At 26.9% G+C, this 25,288-nt stretch overlaps 1 protein-coding gene across 2 annotated transcripts in view; it reads left to right on the forward strand.

The window, feature by feature from the left end:
• The window catches only part of LOC132923174 (protein outspread-like), an 86,211-nt gene that overhangs the window by 14,619 nt on the left and 46,304 nt on the right, over window positions 1–25,288 (forward strand). For both annotated transcript variants that reach the window (XM_060987023.1, XM_060987024.1), the window contains exons 2-3: window positions 2,620–2,700; window positions 17,538–17,603. In XM_060987023.1, coding sequence (XP_060843006.1) covers window positions 2,620–2,700; window positions 17,538–17,603 — 147 coding nt within the window. The remainder of the gene's footprint in view (window positions 1–2,619; window positions 2,701–17,537; window positions 17,604–25,288) is intronic.

The raw sequence follows: 25,288 nt of genomic DNA on the forward strand, positions 1-25,288 counted from the left end.
ATATTCAAACGAGAAATTTAAGTATGAATTATTTAAAAAATTGTTATTTAAACTGTTATTAAAAAATAAAATTATTAGTACCTTATATATTTATTATCTTTAGAAGTACTATGGTATTACTTTTGTATAGTAAGTTAACTTTAATCATATTAATAAAAATGAGATATACTTTTAAGTTATAACTCTTTTTAAAACCAAAAAGTTTTATCAGTTATAAAAGTTTTACTCATGAAAGCCTAAGTGTGAATAATTTTAATTATGAATGGTATGTTATTTTAAGATATGATTTACTATTAATACTTTAAGCCTGATAAAAGTTAGTATATAATTTCAAGGACTGTGTAGGTCGACGAACTTGCAGTGCTCACTGTTTAAAACATATTATTCTACATAATCTATATTATATATAGTGTCATTGGAATCATATTGTCAATATTGGCATACTATGTAGGTATATGTATTATAGTAAGGTATAGTATACATATAAATACTACATTATATAGTCGAAACTTTTCCCATTGTTCACCGAGGTCTACTTGTTATAGACCTTTGAAGCCGAACCTTTTTATTTCATTATCAATCAATATGTTGATCGATGTAGTATCCGACTCACAACACTAGCTATAACAGCGGTTTAATATCATGAAATTATGCATTTAATAATACAATATTATATGATAGGTACATAATAATGTTAAATAATATATATATAATATATATTTATACAATTTGAGTCAAATGTGTTGCAATGCGAGTAGTTATGAACGTGATGGTGTATATAATAATGTATAATATATAGTGTTATTATTTTTTTTTCTATACGGTTCGTACAATAAATAATGTTCAGACAGCAACGTGCTTGTATAAAACGAACGAGAAATAAATGTCAACACACACGCGTATGAATATTATTATATTATAATTTATAATATATGAGTAATTGCGATTTTCTCTATACTTTTTTTTTTTAGTAGAACGTAATACAATCCTAAATTATTTTGGTAGAAAATATACATTACACAGACGAGTTATTATAATATAACGTTAATATCATGAACTTGTATTTGGAACATATAGGTGTTGGACGTTGAGTTTTAGAAACTAAATAGAGCACCCCAGGACATTTTCGGCTGTTATTTTTGAGAATAATTGCTACAACTACCGTAGTGCCGTGGTTTAAATTAAATACAATAAATTGATCATTTTTCAATATTGGTATTAAGTTTAAATAATTCTTAGTAAAAATATTTAAAGTAATATAATTTAGATCTCTAATAATTTAAAAATGGTTGTATATTTTTATGTTAGATAAATTTAAAAACAGTAAATAGACACCTATCTTAACAGAATACTAAAGATGAACTTAATCATATGTAATTTTTGTATTAGAAAAAGTAGATATCTATAGTAGATACTAGGTAGTTATCTTTAAAAATATATCGAGTATCTAAATCTAAAAGCCTTTAAAAATTTTTAAAATTCGAAGTTTGGCCGGTATGGGTGTATGACGATAATATGAATTGCATATTATTCGAGCGTGTTGTTTTTTTCACACTATTTGTGCATAAATAATATAAATGTTATATGTAAAATATATATGTAAAATGAGAATTTGAAAACTCGCTGTGACGGTTTCACGGTTCATGCCAACAATACTTTTACGCACAACGGTGCAACTGAATAGGTGTAATTTAATTTTTTTTCGCGACCACATTGAAACATGCTTATTACGTCGCGCGTCTGGGCGAATAATAAAACAACTGTTTTTTTAATTACTTTGCTGTTTACAACACTCGTTAGCTTAGGTCGAACAACAAAACAGTAGTAGCTGTGTATAGCAGGATAGAAAATTACATCTAATTTATAGATATAATTATAATATATGTTGTTTTCGTTGGTTAATTGTATTATTCTCTTAATATATAAGGTGTAACGATACTATTTGACAAATTTTCAATACAAATGTTACCTACTATATTTTTAAATAGTTCTATTACACTCTGTATATTAAGCAATAAGTAAATATATTTAATATTTATCATATTGTATTTATTACATTTTAAAACTTTAATATATGTTAAATACAATTAAAATTAGAGCAAAATGCGTGTCGAAAGTCTTCCTTGTTAAGCCTTTTCTTTCACTAATCCTGTGATAAATCTAAGAAGTCGTTAAAATTTCTCAATAATCCATCAGATATGACAGGTAATGAATTATAGAAGACCTACAAGTGCTTATATTCATATACGAGTATATACCGACTATGCTATACTATAACCGCGTCGTTGACTTGTAGGCAAATTATAACCTTTTGACCTGATTATACAAGATGAAGCTAGATAAGGAAGTTATGTTGGTTTTATACTTCACTGGATTGTATTTGCTAAAATGTTTTCAAAAACTTATGAATAACGAATAATGGTTATAAATGATAATAATAACCGATGTAAAAACAGGCGTATTATTTTGTTATTAGATAATATATTACGGTTTGATTTTTTTAAAACAATTCTTAAGCAATATTTTCTACAATAATTTCTTGAAATAATAAAATATGTATTCAAATTTAATGCGTTTTTATTTTAATAATAATATATGTTATTATAATTTTTGTTTCAGGCTACGAGAAAGGCTGTGAAATGCGGATATTTATTCGTTGCACCTGGGCGAGACTTCACCAACCCCATCAATCGAACAAAAGTAAATATTTTAAAATATATTTATTTTTCATCTATTGTATATTTGTTTATGTTACATTGAAAATAGAATTTTAAAATAACTGATAGATATTACAAATAAATGTGTTTTAGACATTTGTGTACGTACTATGAAAAAAGTTTTAAGTTTTTCAAAACATCGATGAATCATTTTGTTTTTAACTTGTTAAGTCCAATTTTAAACCATAATAATATTAATATGATTGTAGTTTTTAATAAATTAATATTATCAGATTTCATGGTTGGTCATTAGATATTTAGTTTTATTTAATGCGGATGAAAAATAATATCTCGCTGTCATTACCAAAAAATAATAAATATCTAAATTTTAGTGAATTATTTATAGAATTATAAAATAACGAATTTGTTTATTTTAAACAGTATTGTTTTGCTCCATTAATCCCTCGCGAATCAGGTTTTTTTTACCTGGTAGACATTTTTTCGAATCGCAAAAACCAGTCGATCGGAAATAGTGAAAGTTATCAATGATGTTTTCACCTAAGGGATAGATGATATTATTTTGGTTTCTCTTTTTTTTATCAGAAAGTTTTTGACCATAATTACGTTTTGAATGGGATAAGAAGAGAACTATTACAACAGTTGGTCGTGGTCAGTGTGTGTATATAAATATAATAATGGCCTACCATAATAATGCAGTAATGATCACAACTTGTTTTTTTTTTTACTTCGAGATAATTTTGTTTATTATCATTTTCCTCTGTACACTGCAGTATGCATACATTGTTCACGAATGTCGTGTGTGAGCTAGTAAAAATTAATGACTGTAGTACATAACATTATAAACATAGTAAGAATCTAAATACCAGAAAACTTTTATATGAGGTCTACTTTGATGTGTTTTTTTCATGTTATTGTGATTAGCGAAAATTGCCTATTGTTTTCGTAACGTGTCTGCATACCTGTCTATACTTATATGTATATTCATGTGATTCTGTCATAGTTCTTTTAGGTTATGTTACTATTTAAAAAACAAAACGTTCATTATATCTATCTTAAATCGTATACTTTAAGTGTAAGGTATAAAACTAAACATTTTTTTTTTAAAGTCAACAAACTCATTGGATTTATATAAAACTACAAAAATCTATGAACAAAAAAAAAAAAAAATTATTTTGAATGCAATTTATTTGAGCGATGATAAAATGTTGATTATAATTCGGTTCACACATTGTTCTGTTAAAAGTGTTAAGTTATTCACACTCATTACTATATGTATATTCGCATATTGAAACGGCGGTATACTGATTAAATATTAAAAAAAAATTGAATTATAACACATGAATAAATAGTTTAAAAATAATATTTTACAATCAATAATAGTATTATATTTTTAATAAGAAATTTACTAGTTTCGATCTGAAGTTATCTTTATGTAATATAAAAGTAATTTATAAATTATTATGTAATACATAATAACAAATTAATAAACACCAGCAAATAACAATTTATAAACTTAATATATCATAAAAATTCTTGAATAGAATTATGATATAAACTGTTTTATTTGGTTTATTAAATTAATAATATTAATAAATATGATATGTATTAATATTGTTAATATTCATTTTTTATAATAGGTTTATCAAGAAAATATGTGGTTTTTAAAATCTATTTGTTTGATTAAAATACTATTAAGCTATACGGTTTTATTTTTCTGTGAATATGTAGTTTTTTAAGTACAGTATTGAAATTATTTTAAAAATTGTTAAATATCACATAACTATTTTAAAAGTACCTATGAATATATTTTTTCTTTTCAAATAAAATAGAAAACGATATAAGTTTTTTTTTTTTTATTAAAAATATGAGTAATAACTAGTTTAAATGCTTCTAGAAATATAGTTCTTCTAGTTTAAATTTTTTTACAATCATATAGTATTATTTTGTTAAAATTCTATTTTAATAAATCAACATGGCAAGTTATATTAGCAGATTGTGGTTATGCGTAAAAATGACACAAATACTGTAACATAATCTGTTCGTGTATTCCTTAAATGTCACCTGGCATAATCAAACCTATGTAATTTTTTTTAAAATTATTTATAATTGCTTAAATGTTTGATATAATATTGATGTATGTAGTGTAATAATTGAAAAATCAAAGTTTGAAAAAGAATTGACTTTCAGAATTTGAAAATATAATTTTTTCATTTTTTCATTTTTTATACCATAAAATACCTATTTTCTTTTTTAACATAAATAGTAGGTATATTAATTATAACTATTTACATTTAGGCATGTTACATGTATTTATGATATACTACTGTGTTCCCTTATTGACTTGTTATCGAGTATGCAGTCAAATCTACATGAATTATATTTTTATCACTTCACTTTTATATTTAATAAATTATTATTATATTTCTTTCCCATAAGGTGTTTTTTTTATTTATTCATTTAGTTTTTGTTCAAATCCAAATAATAATGTTTTATTATCGACTACATCGTTCAATCTGCTGGGTATAGGCACATTGTCGTGCATATCGATGTATCGTATTTTAATTTAAGACAACCTGCGTTAAAGATTATATTATATACATTTATATGACGAGTAGTGAGTACATAATATACTAAATGGACTGCAGTGCACGAGAGACATGAAGAGTAAAAAATATATACACTATTATAACGAAACCAGTTCGATAGTTGTCGGTCGTCTACGGGGAGCTGTTGTTTCAATAGGAGATAATTTAATGCGTTTTACCGAACAATCGTCGCCACTTATTTTTCATTCTCACGGCGTGCTTTACAGAATGATATCATATGCAGGCGTTTTTTCGTTTTTCTGCCTGTTTTAAAGAAAATATATTTCAGTATTTGGAAAACGCACACAGCCCATACTGTATATCCCTTGTATAGAAGAAATCTTTCCGTTTTTTAGTCTTTCAGCCCTGTACTCATTGTGCTTATTGCTCAGTATGTATTCCTTGAGACTTCATTGCCGTACTGGTATAAATAACAATCTGTGTATTTACGCAATTCCTCTGGTGATATGAAATTACGGTGCTCGTTTAAATATTTATAAATATTATGAATACTCACGCAGAAGATGCGTGCCCGTTACTGCTTAAGACAACGCGCACACCCTGTATAGTAAATATAATAATATAATATTATTATACGTTACTCGGTATGGAATATACATATATATATATAACGTAGGTAATACGTATACACTTCTTGTTCGTTGTTGTATTCCTATACCCGGAGTAAGAACAGAAACAGGATGGGTATACGTGTTCGTCACGTAGTATTGTTATTAACGGAAGACGACCGTAGTTGAAAAAATTAACGGTCAAAAAATAAGGAAAATAATACATGTGATGAAAAAAAAACACCAAACACGGATAGTGGCTGGAGTCAAAGACAACGATAGCGACGACGAAGACGACGTGACTTCAGTCGTCAGTCAACCCGAACAAGCACGTAACAGATGATCTTTTTTTTCATATTTATAATCACACAATATATATTATACAGATATAGCATTATAGATTTCGTTGTTGATGAATTTGTATTTTAAAAATGATACAAATTTATTGAGTATTCATATTTCTATCTCATTTTTGCGTACCATCTGCAGCAACAGATATAATATATATCTTTATTAATTTATTATACCTAAAAATATCTCATATAATATGGTATTATTATGGTATATTGGTATACATAATTAATTATTAGTATGATTTTAATATTTAAAATTTAATATAGTACACAGTATATTAGTGTATAGTAGGTTAGCAGTATTTGTATACATTATTGTTACACAATTTTTAAAATAATTAAATAAGTATAATAACTAATAACTTTAATCACTATTTTAAATCTAGATATTAATTTACTTATTTATAGGAAGTGGTACGAAAAAAAATTCAAATTATGACTGTTTATTCAGTGGCGTAGCTTTCTCATCGGCTGTATCAACTTAATATAAAAGTGAACCAAAATATAAATTATTAAAAATAATTGTTAGTTATGTTTTTTTAGTATTTTGGGTTTGCCCCTCCCTCATTTTAAAATCCTGGCTACGCCACTGTGTTAATTATAATAATATATACATTTTCAAAAACTTGTTAAAATATAATATGCAAATATTTTCGATCATTTGAATTCGTTCGCATTCAAAATCATATATTTTTCGTTGAATTAGATGTCTTTTCTGACCGGTCTTCTAACTATAGAGGCTGCGTCTCGTGACAAATACCACATCTTCGTCGTTGGAATACGCATCCCGTTTGTTTTTCCTCTTTTAATATGACGTAAAATACAGCAACAACGCCCTTTATTTAGTGTGTGTGTGTGTGTGTGTGTGTGTGTGTGTGTGTATACGTAGGATTTTTCTTCTTCATCATGGGATATATATAATAATAGTAATAATAACAGTAATATGCAATACAATAATAATGATCGGTATACGCGGGAACGACGTATTGTCTTTTCGAGTAGGCGTCGCTGGAAGGACAGTGTGCGGTGCGTGCCTATCCCGACAAAACGCGTACACATATTATCATACGCCGCCGGTCGAATAGTCGTCGTTGTCAAATAATTGTATAAACCTAATATAATATATTATATAGGTACATCGATGTTACCAAATGAGGATGGCTCGCGTGCGCATAGTGCATATACGCTATGGACGGGTGGGAAACATCATCGTCGTCATTACGTGCATTTCGCATTGTTGCGCCGCGTGGGCTAGACTAGGCCACGTATCGAGCCCCCCTTTTTTGGCATTCGGCGTGTGATGAAGGCCAGATCCACACCGGATAAATATTTATAGATCAATATAAATAATACAATGATGTTGAAATCAAACGACTTTGACTATTATATTATAGATTTAAATATATGTATGCAGTATGCACACTATACAGAAACGTTAAGTTTCTACAACAAATCGAATTATACTATTGTTACCGCCGTTGGTATATACCATACTATAAAACGAGAATCCTACAGTTTCGACGATTTTTATAAGAAAAATTAGCTGAAATAGCTGGAATTTATTGGCTCATATAAAGATCAACTGAATTGTAAAAGATATTATAGACCTAATATACTCGCAGTTTGAAAAGTAAATATTATTTTAGTAATATAAAACTTTATTTTTAACGTATTTATCTACATACTCAATCTATTAAAATTATAATTAGTAACTATATTCAGAAGGTACTCAGTCGTCAACAGGTTTACTGCATTCGGTAAAAAGTACATAGTTATATAATATTATGTTCTGTGAAACATAAAAATACATGCCATATAACGCAGCTTACACCAATAATTTAATAATATTATATATTCGCAGAAAAATAAAGTACCTATATATATAATACTATATAGGTAGATGTTTGTAAAGGAAGTACGTCGTAATAGAGTAGATTTTTTTAACGCGAATACTATAATATACTGTATTATATTATATTATCTATATATTATGTATATATTTATATTCTATAATATAACAATAAAGCGACGGTGACCAATGTTATATTATTATTCGTTAAGTTTCTCCGTTATACCCCAAAAACAGATTGACATCGTGTTTAATCGGAGTTAGTAGTGGTTTATACAGGCGTATATATTATAATAGTACCTATGCTGATAATATATAATGCATGTAGGATCAAGGTTCCATCGTTGCAATAACTGCATTATTACCATGTATTGGCGCGTATCTACCTATACATATATATTTTTTTTTAATCATACTATAACACTGCACGTGCGTATGTGCACTTGCGTATGTGTATTTTTTGTATGACACGAATATAATGACTTATCGATTTGACCGTGTGCAGCGGCAGAGTAGAGCTGGTGGAAAGGAAACATGTAGGTATAGTATAGGTATACTTTCACTGTACGGACTCGGGATAAGAGACCTTCGGCGGCCGCTTGATTTAATCGCAATTTCTGCATAAAACGCGGAAAATGCGTGTAATTGTCAAAATGGTATGAAAAAAATGCGTTGAAATATGCATAGTGCATACACACAAGTGTAAACACACGGAATTGCGGTATTTTAGTTTTACGCGGCAAGCATGCTGAGTATACGTCTTGAGCACGATCAGAGCCGCTCAGCGGAATTGATAAATCCGAATCATATGTAGTTTTATCTTAGTGGCCAGCAGTAGTATGAATGTCAAATGAAGCTGTTATATTGAGATGAATTCGTTAATATACGTTTATGGTTTATAGTTTATACGGTATGGTTATAATATTAAGCTCGCGCCAATTCAGAATTCTATACTATATATATATTAATGTTTATACCGCAATATCGTAATAACTCAGATCTATAATAATACCGCAGGTATTTATAAGTGAAACGAGGATTTTTCACATACATAAAACCTATCCCGTGACGTATACATTTATTTACACGTATGAAGGATAAATACTGCAATAACATCGTGAGTAGAACATAATATTATCGTTCGAAATATTAACGAGTAGACTGCAGCCGTGGCAGTACATTCACGTATATCTAAGTATGCATTAAATATTAATGCGTATTACAGTATGGTTGCAAGTCTTGTCGAGCGGATTCATCATTTTAATGACTAGATTTTATGTTTTATAATACTTCAGGCAATCAGGCTTTAGCATTGTTTTTGAAATAGTATTAAAAAAATAAGGTTTATTGTATATAATATGTGCCATGTGGTAACTGGTATTGATGATTTCTTTCAAATGTATTTTAAAGTTTAGTAATTCCAATTTGCTATCGTAACACGTAAAATGAATATTCTTATAATTGGACTTAACTAGCCTGGTGTCGATGTTGTTTAGGTGTTTTTTTCTGTACTTCACGCGTATATCATACGTTTACTTTACACTATATTACCGATGTTAAGGACAGCCGCTTGAAATGGATTTATCCGTCAAGTAACCTGTCATCAGATCGTACCCATAAAATCATACATTCATTAAATTTACTTGGGATTTTTTTCGCACTTGGTATTTCAAACTTAAACGTTTTTCCGAGTCATCACGCCTTACAGCCAAAGTATTTTATATTGTATTTCATCGACCTTGATACTAGTTTGGTGTTGTGTTATTATACTAACAATTTGTTAACGATTTTGTAACGCACGATTCGTTCACGTTTTATTGTTGTTATAATTTTTTTTTCAAACCGGTAATTAAAGTGTAATTTGCCCTGAGCTAACAGGCAGTGGTGTCCATAACATGGTAGTAGAAAAGGTAACATGTATTTAATATGTCCTTGAAAATTCAGATAAACTTTGATGATACACGCGTATCTTTTTTTCTGTGATAGCAGAAATGTTTTGATTTTTTAAATATTTATTTTTACATTAAAATTGTCGAGTAGGTAAACTACACGACGTTCATATCAGGTTCTAATCAGCATGTAACCCATAATTACTATATTTGAAGAAAAAACTGTATTACTTAATTGTTCCATTCAAAATAATAATGTTATGAATAAGAAGGATAAAAAAGAAATATCTAGTTATTTTTCATATTATGATATATGACAATCAATACTAAGAATAATAATTAATATTGTATACGCTATATACGCATCATAATTTATTGTCAATTATAATATATCGTTTGATACCCTGATACATTTTTAGTTATAAATTAAAGTGGTGTAAATTTTTATTAGTTAATAAAAATGAATAATTATTATATATATATAGTAATATATAAGAATATTATATTATTGTTATAATATATTATGAGAAAAAAATACATTTATAAAAATTATTATTATCTACTTTATTTTTATCGATGCTTTTAATTTTATTCATTAATATATTATATATGCTATTATATGTTAAACCAAATCAACAAAAAAGTTCTCTAAATGTTTTCTGGTTCTCACGTTTCATGTACATATAATTTAAATAATTAAAAAAATATTTATTTTTCTGAATTAAACTTGAAATTTTTTTTTTTATTATAGGAATGGCTTTTTATTTTTAGCGTGTTTTTATGTTTTAAATATAATAATAATGGTAATACCAATTAAGCCATCATATTTAAATATAATTTTACTTATACATAAATTTTAAGGTTACACAAGGTGATCCATTTAACTGTCTACAACCATTGTTCTGAAAATATTTTTTTTACATAATTTTATTGTCATAAACAGAATTTTTGTAAAAAAATATATTATTTAGTACTATCAAATTTTAAGTTGTTTAATTTTTTTGAATGATAACATATTTTTAACTCAATATTGGTACCTAATCAGAGTATTTTGGTACATATAAAAAGTTAAATTTCTAACGATTAGTTGATTAATTATAACTTATAAATATTTAAAACTTAGTCAAGAAGACTAACATTTTAATTAATTATAAAGTTATAACTAAATCATTAATTTTTATACACCGAAATAATCAAGAAAATATTTCGGTTTGGAATTCAAAATTTTAAATGTTATCATATAAAAAATTAAAAATATTTTCGATGTAAAATATGAATTTTTTTTTAAAACCGGCTGTTTTTTTAATTACATCAAATTATGTAAAATTGTATTTTTAAAATATTAAGTATAGACTCTTAAATAAACTACCCTATGCTGCAATCGAGTGAATGTATATTTCATGTATAAGTTTAAAATGAAGAAATACTTTAGTGATTTGTGATAATAATAAATTGATAAACAAATCAAATAGCCTATAGGTACATGTTTATAGCATATATTGTTATAAAACTAAATAAAATAATTATGTAATTTGCTTATTTAATTTTCCAATAAAGCTGTTCGTAAATATAGATAATTATTTCAATTCCATACTGTTACAATAAATGTATTATTTTGAAGACAGCTGTTAATTTCAATAAAATAATGGTAACTACATTTGTAATTAATACTAAGTACCTATCCCTGCTATATAGTACACTACAGTGACCTTCAAATGTATGATCAAATCGATTCTTTTTAAATTTTAACTTATTTATTCGGTAATACTTTATTCGTCCAGTTAATTATTATATTATAAATGTAAGTTATTGATTATTATTAAGACAACCTAAATTTCTCCTTATTATTCTATCAACGGTATTTTAGAATTATTTATACTTATATATAATATTGTTTTATTATGTTTTAATTTCATGTGTTTAAATTTGCATTTATAATAATATTAGTATGTAGGCGTGACTAGTTTAAGATGAGAGTGGGAAATAATAGTTATAACTTACAATAATAAGTAGGTCGGAAGGCAGATTGCGTTAAATTTGTTTTTCATATACACTGAGGAGTACTTGAAAACGGAAGTCATATAGCTGGAAAAAGCGAGATTAATCAGTGTGAAGGATTATAATTGGGTCATATACACATATGTGCATGGAAATGAATACAATATCATGTGAGTCGTATTAAACTATGTACAGATTTACAGCAACATTTATTATGTAATAATGTAATAGAAATAATTTTAAATTAGGGATAACTTTGTTTTTATAGACCCGTTTTATTTTGGTTCATTAATTTATTTTTAGTGATTTAAAGTATATTATCTTCTACAGGAGTTCTTACAGCTATAAATTTCAGTGTTGGGTATAATTTTGAAACACAATTTGTATCGAGTAATATTATACTAATATATAATTTAATGAACAATATTATTATCAATATGTATAGTATCTTATCTTTCTATAGTATATTTTCAGTAGTTAATTCCAATGTTTCAATTTCCATATATTTTTTTCTATTGTAAGACTCTTTATACTTAGACATAATATATTATGCTCACTACGAATCTCCGGGGTATAAATGCAGTTTATTATATGAATAGTAAAACCAATCAATGTAAGTGTAATTAAAATTTCAAAAATGTACCAAGTCATATTTATTTTGTTGGATTAAAAGAACCGCTACTATTCTACATATCATTATAATATTGGTATGTAGCACTGTTCGAATTTGATTTCCAATAGCATAGGTACCATTATATATATACTGTAAATACAACTGCGCCCACCCGGGGACCTCTGTACTATTTCACTGGCGTTATCAATCCAATATCATTATTGAAGACCGCATGTGTGCATAATAATATGCGTTCACAAAAGAAGGAATATATGATGGGCGATTTGTTTTTATTATTATTTCTCTATTCTTTACATATATGTTGGATTGACTTGACCCGCACACTCAAGTGCATATGTATGTGTGAATAAACAATCATCTCACTGCCAAATGGGTTCATTGTACTCGAGTTAGCTAGTTCACATATCATAGCATGTCATCATTTTCGTCAGTCGGTTATTTGAGGTACGCTTCTTTTTTCGATTGATCGATACATTTTTTGCTCCCGTTCTAAACTTATATGCACATTGATATAACTGCAATTTGTAAGTAATTCAGGTAACCTAATATAGTTTTAGATTTTGATTAGAGTACTAGAGTGGTGTTGATATGATATGCATTATGCATATATAATTAAAATGCGCATCTAATATTTATAATATTATAATTCATATGTGGAAAATTACTCATATTTAATATGGTAAAATATACTACTCGTCGTGTAGCTTAAAATTTTTTTTTATTGCAAAACAAATTTCACTATGTGCAATTAATGTATATAATATCTATTATTATGTAGTGTTATTATTTTTGTTTCGATCAAATTATATATTTGTGTGCATTATGCAGCTGCGTATGAAGCAGTCCTTTTAAAAATTCGATCTACATCCAAACATTAGCACATAGTATGTGTACATAAGATGAGATCAAATAGTAGTAGATTTTAATGATTTAATATTGTCACCAATAAACAAATTGAATACTTTTAGTGGTTTTAGGAATTTTTCTTCGTATACAAATATATTATTTCATGTTCTCCAATCTCCAAGGTTTTCTGCAATGTAATAAAGTAAATTTAATAATAGCTATGCCCAAAAATTTGATTGATATCTTAATATATATTTTGTCAAAATCAGATGTATAGTATAGTAAATAAATTGTACCTAATAATATAATAGTATTTCATATCTAACATACATAATTTATTTTATGTACTATTTCGATATGATCAAAAACCAAACGAACCATATTTACTATTATAATTTAAATGAATAGGTACATATAAAAATGCACTTGATTCTGTAGTTGCGTTTTCTTAACGTATAAAAGCTATAAACTATAGAGCTGTTTATAGTTATGAACATTTTAAAGTTTTAATTTAAAACATTATTAATTATTATTGTTTAATTAAACAAGTTCATGTTAATATAATATTCAATTCTTTCTTAATAACATTTTCAGAACAAATGTATCATTCCATATTCCATAATATATATAACTATATTAATATTCAAAATATTGTATGTCATATTAATATTTCAAGCTAAACTAAAATTGTATAGGGTTATCGTTAATTCGATTGTTACACCATTCGAGATCATTTGAATTTATAAGTATTTAGTTTTAGGATTTTTGAGGGTTCTTATGATTTGCGTAACCCGTTAAGGGTTTCTGATTAAAATCTTGTTCATAACGTGTAAAATGTATAATGTAATTTATACATATATACGTTAAATAGTAAAGTAAAAATCGATTGCAAAACTTTTTTTTGTCACACTACACAGAGGCCGCAAAAAACACGAAACTGGTAAATTGCCAAGAAAGATCAGTTAACTTAACTTTTATTACAAAATCGATATACTATTAAGAAATATTATGTATCAAATTAAGAATTGAGATGTTAACAATATTGTAATTACGTTAACTTTGGCGTTTCTACATGATATTCCGGTTTTGCTTTACTTGCATATAAAATGGCGTTTGCCATTAGTTTTTGCGTGTATTTAATACTTACTTGTGTATAAAATATATTATACATTTCTAACAAAAACATTAATCTATGATATGATATTAATTTTAATTGTTTTAGATAAGGTAAAAAAAAACCTTAAATTACCGAAAGTTTTCTCAGCTGGTCTTTAAATCAGCTACTTGACGAACATATATATTGTTATAATAATAATACATTTGTTCATTCCTACGTTTTATAAATAAAATTTTATTTAACATACGTGGCTTTTATAGGTATGGAAGCTACTATCCTATAATATGACGAGTAGGTTTTTTTTGTTGATAGATTAGATTTTCATTATTCATTATGATTAAACGCAAAATGATACTTCCCCATTTTTTTTCTGAGACATATATAATATTACTAAGCTGCATTAGTCTCGAACATCATATGGTTCAAATGAAATATACAATAATACATTAATATGTAACTAGGGTTACATATTAGGGCTGCTTAGTGCATCCATAATAAAATATATGTATATAATACAATAAATGTATCTGTATATATGACTACGAGTTTGTGTATGTATGTGTGTGTATGCCATGTTTTTTTAAAGTAAAAATAATGTCTTTGGTTGTAGTTGGTTACTTATTTAATATGCTGTCCGACATAGCTGCACCACTGCATCGGTGAAATGTAATTGAAAATCGAATCTGAAGTATAAATACAAAATGTTAACTCGTTAATATTGGTCGTTTATTTTTATGAGTACTATTCTACTATATCTATGCTATACAGCCAAAGCATTTTTATAGTGCTTATTAAACTTAGTAATTTTAAAATATACAGTTTAAAGTTAAACGGTAACGATAAAAAGCCACATATTAATGTGTACACTATTACTTTGTACTCTTATTACATTTTTATTATAGTATGGCACTATGGCGTATTAACCAATAGCTATATAATATAGCTGCAGTAAGTAATAACAACAATAATAATAATAATAGGTATATACAATGAGTAAGTACTTTAAATAAACTCTCCACTTGAATCAGTTTTACGTTTATTATGTTTTTTACAATAATAAGTAATATACTCTTATTTTAAAAATATTATTGAGTTATACCAACTTAAAAAAAGTATTTGATTATTTTTAATTATTATGATGAAATTAACAATAAACTATTGATATAACATACAATAATACTGTTTATTATTAATTTTAAGTTTATAATAAATGTGTGGAAAATCAAACACCTATTGCTAATAATAATGTGAATATTCTTTTAACTAAATTTTATATAATATACTAGGTAGTAGGTATACCTACTTAGTACTTACCTATGATATGTTATCATAAGTATTAAAATTCGGGTTAATAATAAAATACATTTATTATATATAATTATAAATAGGTGTAAAGCTATGACACCCCTTTTTAAATTACCCATTTGCAAATTTTAGTGTGTTATACGTTTTTTGTCAAACAGCTACACGATTATGACAAATTAGTTATGTTTTTTATTTTCACTGTAACGCGGTGGCTCGTTGTTTCGTTTCCGTAACTTCAGTCACGTCTTACGGTCCTCAGAATACTTGATAATATTTTCAACGTTGATAGTGTGCTGCTGCTGCACATATGAGCATATAAATAATAATAGTATATACATCATTCACCTTTCTTAAACACTATCATTTTATTTGACCACAATAAGATAACTAGTCCTTTTACTGGGCCACAATAACATACATAACGCGGTAAAGGTAATTAGCACACTGGCGTTCCGCTCCTTAAGTACACGCAATTATCCTCATTTTATAATACAGAGAAATCGGCGACGCAGTTTTACCCACGTGTTGCCAAATCATAATTATAGAACAGTGCGAAATATAGGATGTATAAAATCTCATTATTAAGCAAGTGTTTTCCCATAGAGTTTTACCCGAGCAGTACGATAAATAAATACGAATAATATGTACTTGATATGTTATGTTATATGTATGAAAAACTACACTGTCTACATTGAGTATTTACGGCATCGTTTGTGCACTCGGAAAATGTAAATAATTACCTCCGGTGTTTTTGGTTAACCATAAAACAAAAACGTACAAACATTGAGATTTGAAAGTGTGGTGTAGTAATATTAGTAATTATTAATATTATTATTATTATTTTCCATAAATCTAACATACCTTTTTAATAATCGTTCTATGAATGAATATTTTTTATAGACACCATTTTTTTCAATATTGTATTTTAATTTATATAATAAACCTATTACAAGTATACCATTGAATCCTCTCAACTGCTGAATCATATTTTTGATAATGTACATATTATATTATGTAAGAATATATATATATGTAAGAAAACGTTGATCTAGATATAATACCAACCCATAAAGGTATAAATAAGTAGATACCCGTCACCGCCGAACTGACGATATTATAATATTATTGTTACCAATTTTGATGTGTCTGCAGAAAAAAGAAAATATAATAATATTCAATGCGCTTGATTAAGATTCAGCGATATTTGATCTGTCGTTCCTTTGCAGACTCCTGAGTATATACAGTATATACTATATACTATACAGTCTTCACTCGCCTTCGCTTTGCATGAGGCTCGTCCATCACTGCAGTGTATTGTTATAAGAATATCGAATGATTTGGTTTTTCTTTTCAGCGTTTACCTAGTCTAACGGTATTGGGATAGTCACCTACGTGGCTGCGTTCCCTTAGGACTGAATTTGACACCATTATCTCCAATCTGTTAATTTTGCGTGTGAATAACTGCACATGATATTTCAAACATTGTATAGTATTGTACCCATAGATTGATCAACATCTAATAGATTAACTTAAATATTATAATCATCATTTAACAATGAATATTTTATTAAAACTATAGTTCGACTTGAATGATTAACCATAAAACCTTGAATTTTGACTATTAATACATATTTTTTTCACTTAAACATAAGCAAATTAATTGGAGCCAGACTCAAGCATATAGTAATCACTTAATTATATCTTTTTTTTTTAGAGATGGCAGAGAAGGTGGTTCGTGCTATTCGACGATGGAGAACTGATTTATTCGCTGGACGAACATGTGAGTGTTTCTATACTTAAACGTATCTCATATAGGCCACAAAACGTATGAGCTCATTGCGAGTTTTTATTTATAATGGTTTCCATATGGTCTGCGACAGCTGGAGAAATTGTTGGCATTGTCCGGGGCTTTATACACACACATACACACACACACACACACACACACATATATGTATATTATATATGTAATATGTAGCGTATTTATAGACATTCTGTCGTTCGCGTTATAAACCCTGCAGCAATAAGTACCCACGATTCACGAATTTATATAGTCCAACATTACGAAGTTTTCTTTACTTATTAGTAGTAAAAAATTTGTTCATTTAATTACCTAATCAAGCAGAAATCTCGAAACAAAATTGTATGTGCTCATATTTCCAGTTCACGTATTCAAACTTATAAAAGCAATAAACATGTATTCGATTTTTTTTTTGGGTATGAATAATGTCTAATATGGTAATAGCATAGATTACGGTGTTGCTTTTTACAGTTAAGAATATTAAAAATAATATTAAAAAAAATACCTACTTAAGACTTAAAAATTAATATTTATAGTAAATCAATCTCAAAAAGCGTTCAGAAAATAGTTTTCATTTTAAAAAACGTTAATAATATCATTAACACGAATACACGAAGAAAATAAATATAAGTATATAATAAAATAAATGTATTTCACATGGTTTACATATAAGATTGTAGTATAATGGTATTTAACAAAATTCTCGTGTATACAATACTAATTGATATTAGATTCAAATACATTATATTATAATGATTAGTCATTCTTTAATTATTATAGTCTGTAATAATAACTTATTTAAAATTATTTTCATTTTATATTTCTAATAACTTGTTTGTACGAGACTCGTTATATAGTGCTTAATGCTTATACTGTTTACTTATTCAAAAGTAATTTAATTTTAATTTCATAAATCAAAAAATAATTAAATTCTAGCTATATTGCATACTTTGTATTATCTTAATACTAATTAAAAACATTTTTGTCGAAACAAAGTTGTATTGGAAAAAAAATGTTACAGTATTGACGAAAAATATATTTACCTACATAAATCGTACTTACAGTTGTAGGTAGTTGAAATATTGTGGTTTAAAACGCGTATATTACATTAAAAATTAATCAATCGTGGTCACTGGTTAATGCAGTTGGCCTTGTTGTAGTCAGAATAACGTCGGTACGTCAATATGACATCCGATCTTTTATAGGTATAATACATAATATGTATAATATACAACCACCCATACAGGAAATAAAAAATAAAAATGGTGTAATTAAAATTTCATACAATATAACCAGTGCCTACTCTATAAGACAAGTGCATTATTCTTTAACTGCGGCCGCCACGATCAGGCGTGTCGATTAGAACTCCGGATATAATATTCCTAATTATTTATAATAATATAATATTTACGAAATATTTTCTGTGTAGATATGTAAGATGCCTATATTCCAACTATTCCAAGTAGAGTATAGAAATATATGTATTATAAAATGTATAAGTATATAATATAATTGTATTGTATCCCGGACATCCGTGCAGCAATCTATTATATATTATGTATAGGTATGATTGTGGTTTCGGTGACGGCGACAGAGAGGCTAATCGATTTGAAACGCGTATAATGTATTATTATTATTATGTCTTAAATCTTTGTTATATGATACAGATCCCTGTATTGTACGTGTAGCACAGAAAAACCATATATTACTATTTTATAGGTCTCTCAATCTCCGTATACACTGAAATACGTGATTTTAATATATCGAGTTATAAAAAATACCCCTATCGACAATAAAATGTAACTCGTAACTGTCGTGATGTATTCATACTGCTATAACAAATAAGGGTGCGGTTGTTGAGGAATGTGTGTCCGTCGATAGTTTGCCAATAATATAATCGTGTCGAATCTACAGGGCCGATCAATGGTGCAGCGCGATCGTCTTCTCACTCTCTCACGATTAATCTCAATCTCTGCATCTACATCTCGCACCATCTACCCCATCGGCTATTTGGTCGTCGCCGCCATCGTTTACCCGAAAATCATCATCGTCGTGGTGGGATACATATTATTATTATCCGTATACACGTCGGATAATATAATAATATTATTATACAAACATTCACCTGGCCCGATGGAGGTCGTATCCCAAGGTCATCTACCTTGTGTGCCGCGCGTCGTCGTATATGTATGTGCACTAACTCCTCGTCGTCGGCCCGGGCCCCGACCGCATTCCCTCACACATATGCGTGTCCGCGTGTACGTGTGTATGTGTTGTGTGTGTGATGAGATGTGCCGCCGCCCGCCACACTCACACACACATATTTACGTCTCTCGTTTGCGCCCGCCACCGCGTTGTGTTTTGTCCGAACGTGTAATAGCAGACAAATCTAGATAATAATATATAGTTCGAAGTTCGTCGGCAAAAGAAACTATTATCGAATTATTGTGATTTTTTTTTTAGAATACATCCCACTATATTTAATGAATATTGGTTTTGTTACAAACGTACAACATAATATACCTATCAAGTTCCGAGTTCATCAGATCCAATTTTATGTTATAAACTTTATTCTTTAATATTAGAGGGAATTTATCTATTATAAAATTAAAGTAAAGACTCTATTTGTACATCTAATTCGTGATTGTTTACGATATTTTAATTTTTAAACAAGTTATGAAAATGTAAAATATTAAAATTTTAAATTGCTTATATAATACAACGTAGAAAACCGACGTATAAACACAGTAAATATACCTTAAGTTTGATAACAAGTTAACTCAAATATTAAAACATGTTGTATTGGCATAAAATTATTTCTACTGAATTCAAATTTGTTATGTGTACCTATACATTTGTATGACATTAACATGTGCGGATATGACAATATTTTTTCTATTTATGTTTCTTATATTTACTATTGAATATAAGCCTAATCAAAATGTTTGTATTATTATAATACATTTTTTTTTATTTTATTTGTATTGTCATCCAGTAAAGTGTTACAATTTATACAATATGTATAATTTGTTTGGCTTTGTGGAGATAATAACAAAAATTGTATAATGTTATATAGTGTTTAGTATATATACTTTTTCAATCAATTATCAGTATTCAGTATTCCGTTGGCTAGTACGGAATATACCCATATTTTAACACATTTAGATATTTGGCATATTATAATACATTGAATAACTTTATTTGTTTGAATAATCAAAAGCAAAAAATACTTATATTAATTCGAAAACTATGATTATTTCCTATGTTTTTAAATCTTAAATTGCAGTCTTTAATATTTTATAACTCTAATGCAATTTCATAATCGTCTCGAGTTTTACTTATTAATTATTATTACTATAAGCCTTGTCGTTACGTATGTATACCGCACCCTATTATATTATATCAATTTGGAGTATTTTATTATAATATGCGTTATGTATAGACGACCCGACGACCCTTAGTCTGTATCTGATATAGCAAGACGCCATCACCGCCTTAATGTGTGAGCAAAAAATAAAATAAAAACAAAATAACATAAATAAAAAAAATAAAAATATTACACACTTTTGGCTTTATTATAACCACGTTCACTGCTTTATTACGATTTATATTATGTACGAGGGTACCGCGTACTATACCGCACTATATTATTTGTTTTTATATTAAGTAGACGCGCATCTATCTTTATCTTCTCAACGCGCAATAAATCATAAAAAACATGTGTGAACCACCCGCCCCAAGTGAATAATATTATAGTATATATGACGAGGTTTTGGGGGTGTGTATTTCACTGTATTTGTTCATCGTTGAACGTTGTTTTTTGTTCAGGTTATATTATTAGTCGTATGATCACGAATATTTACATAAGTAATTATTTAACTAAGAACCTACTTTTTGTGTTTTACATTTAAAATATAACACAGTAGTAGTAGTAGATAGTATATGACTTATTACAAATCTCTGAAAACGTCACTTTTTATTGTTACTATCTAGGTAGTAGGTACTAGATATTATTCGAGTAAATAGTGCTTCTTGACATATATATTATTATTATATTATATAATTATCAACAGACAACCACACTACAATATCGTGTAATTAATGTTTCTCTATTTTTGGTAATTATATGTACTTCACAGTGTTTCTCGTTTATATTATTAGAAATCTACTATTTTGAAATATTGCATAATCTTATTGTTGAATTTTTCTGTATTATTTAAAAAAATAACATTAACTATATATATGTCAATATGCAAAGATTTTTTTATTAACGACGCAAATTGGCAGTTAGTCAGAATTATGTTGATACCTTGATAGTATACTTAGATATACTTTCAAAATTGCCGTGAAGTACATTTATAAAATGCCGTAAAATATGAGTTTAAATATAATTCATGGTTTTAAAAATATTATTCACCAATCTACAACAAAAATATTTTTGGTATTTTCAAAAAATATGGTTGGAACCGCTAAACGAAGACTAACAAAAACTTAATTTTATTAATATACTCTTAGAACAATATCGAGGGTATATGTATAGAAAATATGTCCAAGTACCTATTAATTATAATTAATGCAATAACCCATAGTTATAATTAATTTACATTTATAACTATGTCGGCTATATATTATTAACTATCAAAAATAAGCTTGTACTTATTTAATTCAAATATCAATAAAGCGCTTACAATTAAAATATATGAACTTTGAATTAATCAAATATATTCTTACATAACTTTTAAAATTTAACTGGGTGTAGTTGAGCATACCAACAATTGAAAAGATAGTAAGATCTAGCAAGATCAAAAAAAAAACATTTGTTATTAATTATTAAGCAGACATTAAAATGTTTAAAATATGAAATTCAACCTCAATTATTATATTAACGCTATTCGAGGAAATTGTGCTTTAAACATTTAATTTACGGTCTGATAAATACATTTTTTTTAGGGCTAAACACAAAATTGTTGAAATTGACTTGACTAACTGTTGGTTTAGAATTTACCGTTTGTTGGAAATTGCCGTGTCTTAATAAACGTTTAACATTAAATAAGAACTCATCTTGAATAAATATATATATTATGTTCTTTGAATTTTAATAGGCTTTACATGTTAGCTTAACATAAAAAAAATATAAAAATATAAATAATTAATATAATTTAGGAGAATGCAATAAAGTATTGGTATCTAACGAAGTTACACTTATAGCCTCTCGTTCTCATTTTAAACACGAAAAGCTTTTAAAAAAATAAGTAAAAGAAAATATCTACTGGAAATTGTATTATTATTTTACTAACTAATTATATAAAACATAACTGTAAACTTGTAAAGTTTTGATATTTATTAATTTAAAAATTAAACATACTTCTTCACTTGTACAATTTAGTATAAGGTATTTTAGAAATAAAATAATTAGTGCTAACTACTGACCCCAAAGATTTTAATAAAACTCTAATATTTATATTTAATTTCAACAAGCACATTATTGTGATGACAGCCTCTAAACTATTCACTATATTCTTTAGGTATTTTACTAAGAAGTCGTTAAGCAACATGCAATGTGTATTAAAAAACAATAAAGTAAAAACAATATTTAGAATTTCAACATACCTGCAGCTGCGGTATATATAATTGAAATCGAAACTAATAACTTTTCCCGAAGTAAGAGCGTTTTCGACACGGTCTATATATGTGAAATAGTAGTGTCTTTTGCGTTATCCTCTTTATCTGATTAAAACCTCAACATTTCGGTTCGTCGACTAATTTCCTTCGTTTCGCTTAAATATATCTAACCGCATTTTATAGTTGTTTATACACTTATAATACCAATATTATAACGATATTCGATTATATGAAATGTGAATACAAAAACAGGTGATACGAGTACGTCGTAGTAGTAGTATATACTACTACTAACACTAGTAGCATAGTTCAAATTGTCAACTTGACGTTTCACTTTCTCGAAATTTAAAGTACAACTTATATACGTATTTAAAGAGAGAGTAAAATGTGCATTTTGCTTAATTATTATTTGTGGTTATAACTTTAGTTATTACTAAAACAGGATAATTGCAATTTATTTTAACAACGTTAAGTGATCTTATAAAATTGGTATTAGTTTTTCCACTATATTACGTAATATATATTTCTTACATTTTAAAATTATGTTGGCTAACATTGTAAAGAATATTTTTATTATGTAATAGAATAAATGGTAACAGTTATTCAAAATATATTTTTGAATTTTTGAAAAATTATTCAAATTATTATTACTCTGAATAATACTCTGAGAATATTATTTTTTAATTTTTTTTTACCTAATATACAATGTTTTAAATTTAAATAAAATATTGACTACAATCATATATTAATTATTAACACTATTTATTATCTTTTATTGATGCTATATTATTTACATTATGGAAATAATAAAAAAAAACTTTAATATCAAGTTTTTCGTGTTCATGCTAAATTTCATGTTTTTAATGACCACTACAGCCAGGTTTATAAATTATAAATACAAATACATTTCTTTTTAAAAAAAGTATTAAAATATAAAATAAAAATATTAAAAAAACAAATTCAGAATTTGTATTCGAATATTATTTTTTTCAAACACAAAAAAGTATTAAAATACTTCCATACAAATACTTTACACATTTGGTATCACGAACTCAAACTTATATCTGATCTGAATACGAACATTTTCCCAAAGTGCATGTATATTGTGATTTGTGATTATATTGTATACTGCAGCTTTTATCACAAATTAAATTTTTTATTTTTTATAATCCACAATTATATTATGTAAAAGTTCTTACTGTATTTATATATGAACATATAACATATATATTGTCCTCAATTTTTTTATTTATCTATTCTGTTAATTTATTTGTTATTAGATTCTGAACGGAGTGATGAATGTATTGATCTTACAATGATGTGTGTGTTTTTTATTTTTGTGTTTGTCATCTCGTTTTGGAGTAGTAATAGTGCTTTGATTTTTTACTTCAACACCTCTTTAAAAAGGAAATTGAATCTAGTTGGTATTTTAGGGTGTCAACAAATGTTCAGTCGTTTTTAATAGCGTCGGGAAAAACCCTGAAAAGTAACGGAAAAACGGGAATTTCTACGCATAATCACTTTTCAACAAAATTGATTTTTTGATTTAATTATTTATAGACCATTGCAATTTTCGATTTTTTAAAATTTTTTTTTTTTGAAATGCCAATAAAAAAAATTTGACTCCAAAAAATCTTTAAAATTTAATTCATGATTTGTTATAAGTTGTTCTTATTATAGAAAAAAAAATTAAAAATCGTTAGTCACAATTTTTGTTTATAAGCATTAAAAGTTCAAATGTTTACAAAATTACGAAAATTTGCAATGAACTTTAAAAGTTGAAAATTCATAAAATTTTTGCAATTTTTATCTGAGGTTAAAAAAACCCAACACCAAGGTTCTCCATAACGTTTTCTTCAAATAACTGTGAAAAATACTCCAGCGTCAATATAGAAAAATTGTATGAGCATATATGAAATTTATTTTTTTACGAAATCGAATAAAATAACGATATAATATTACAATTTAAATATAGGTAAGAATATAATATATCCTACTAATTATCCTAGATTAATAACAAATCATCTCCGTTCAGAATCGTT

This window comes from Rhopalosiphum padi, chromosome 2, assembly GCF_020882245.1.
Source record: "Rhopalosiphum padi isolate XX-2018 chromosome 2, ASM2088224v1, whole genome shotgun sequence".
Classification (NCBI taxonomy): domain Eukaryota; kingdom Metazoa; phylum Arthropoda; class Insecta; order Hemiptera; family Aphididae; genus Rhopalosiphum; species Rhopalosiphum padi.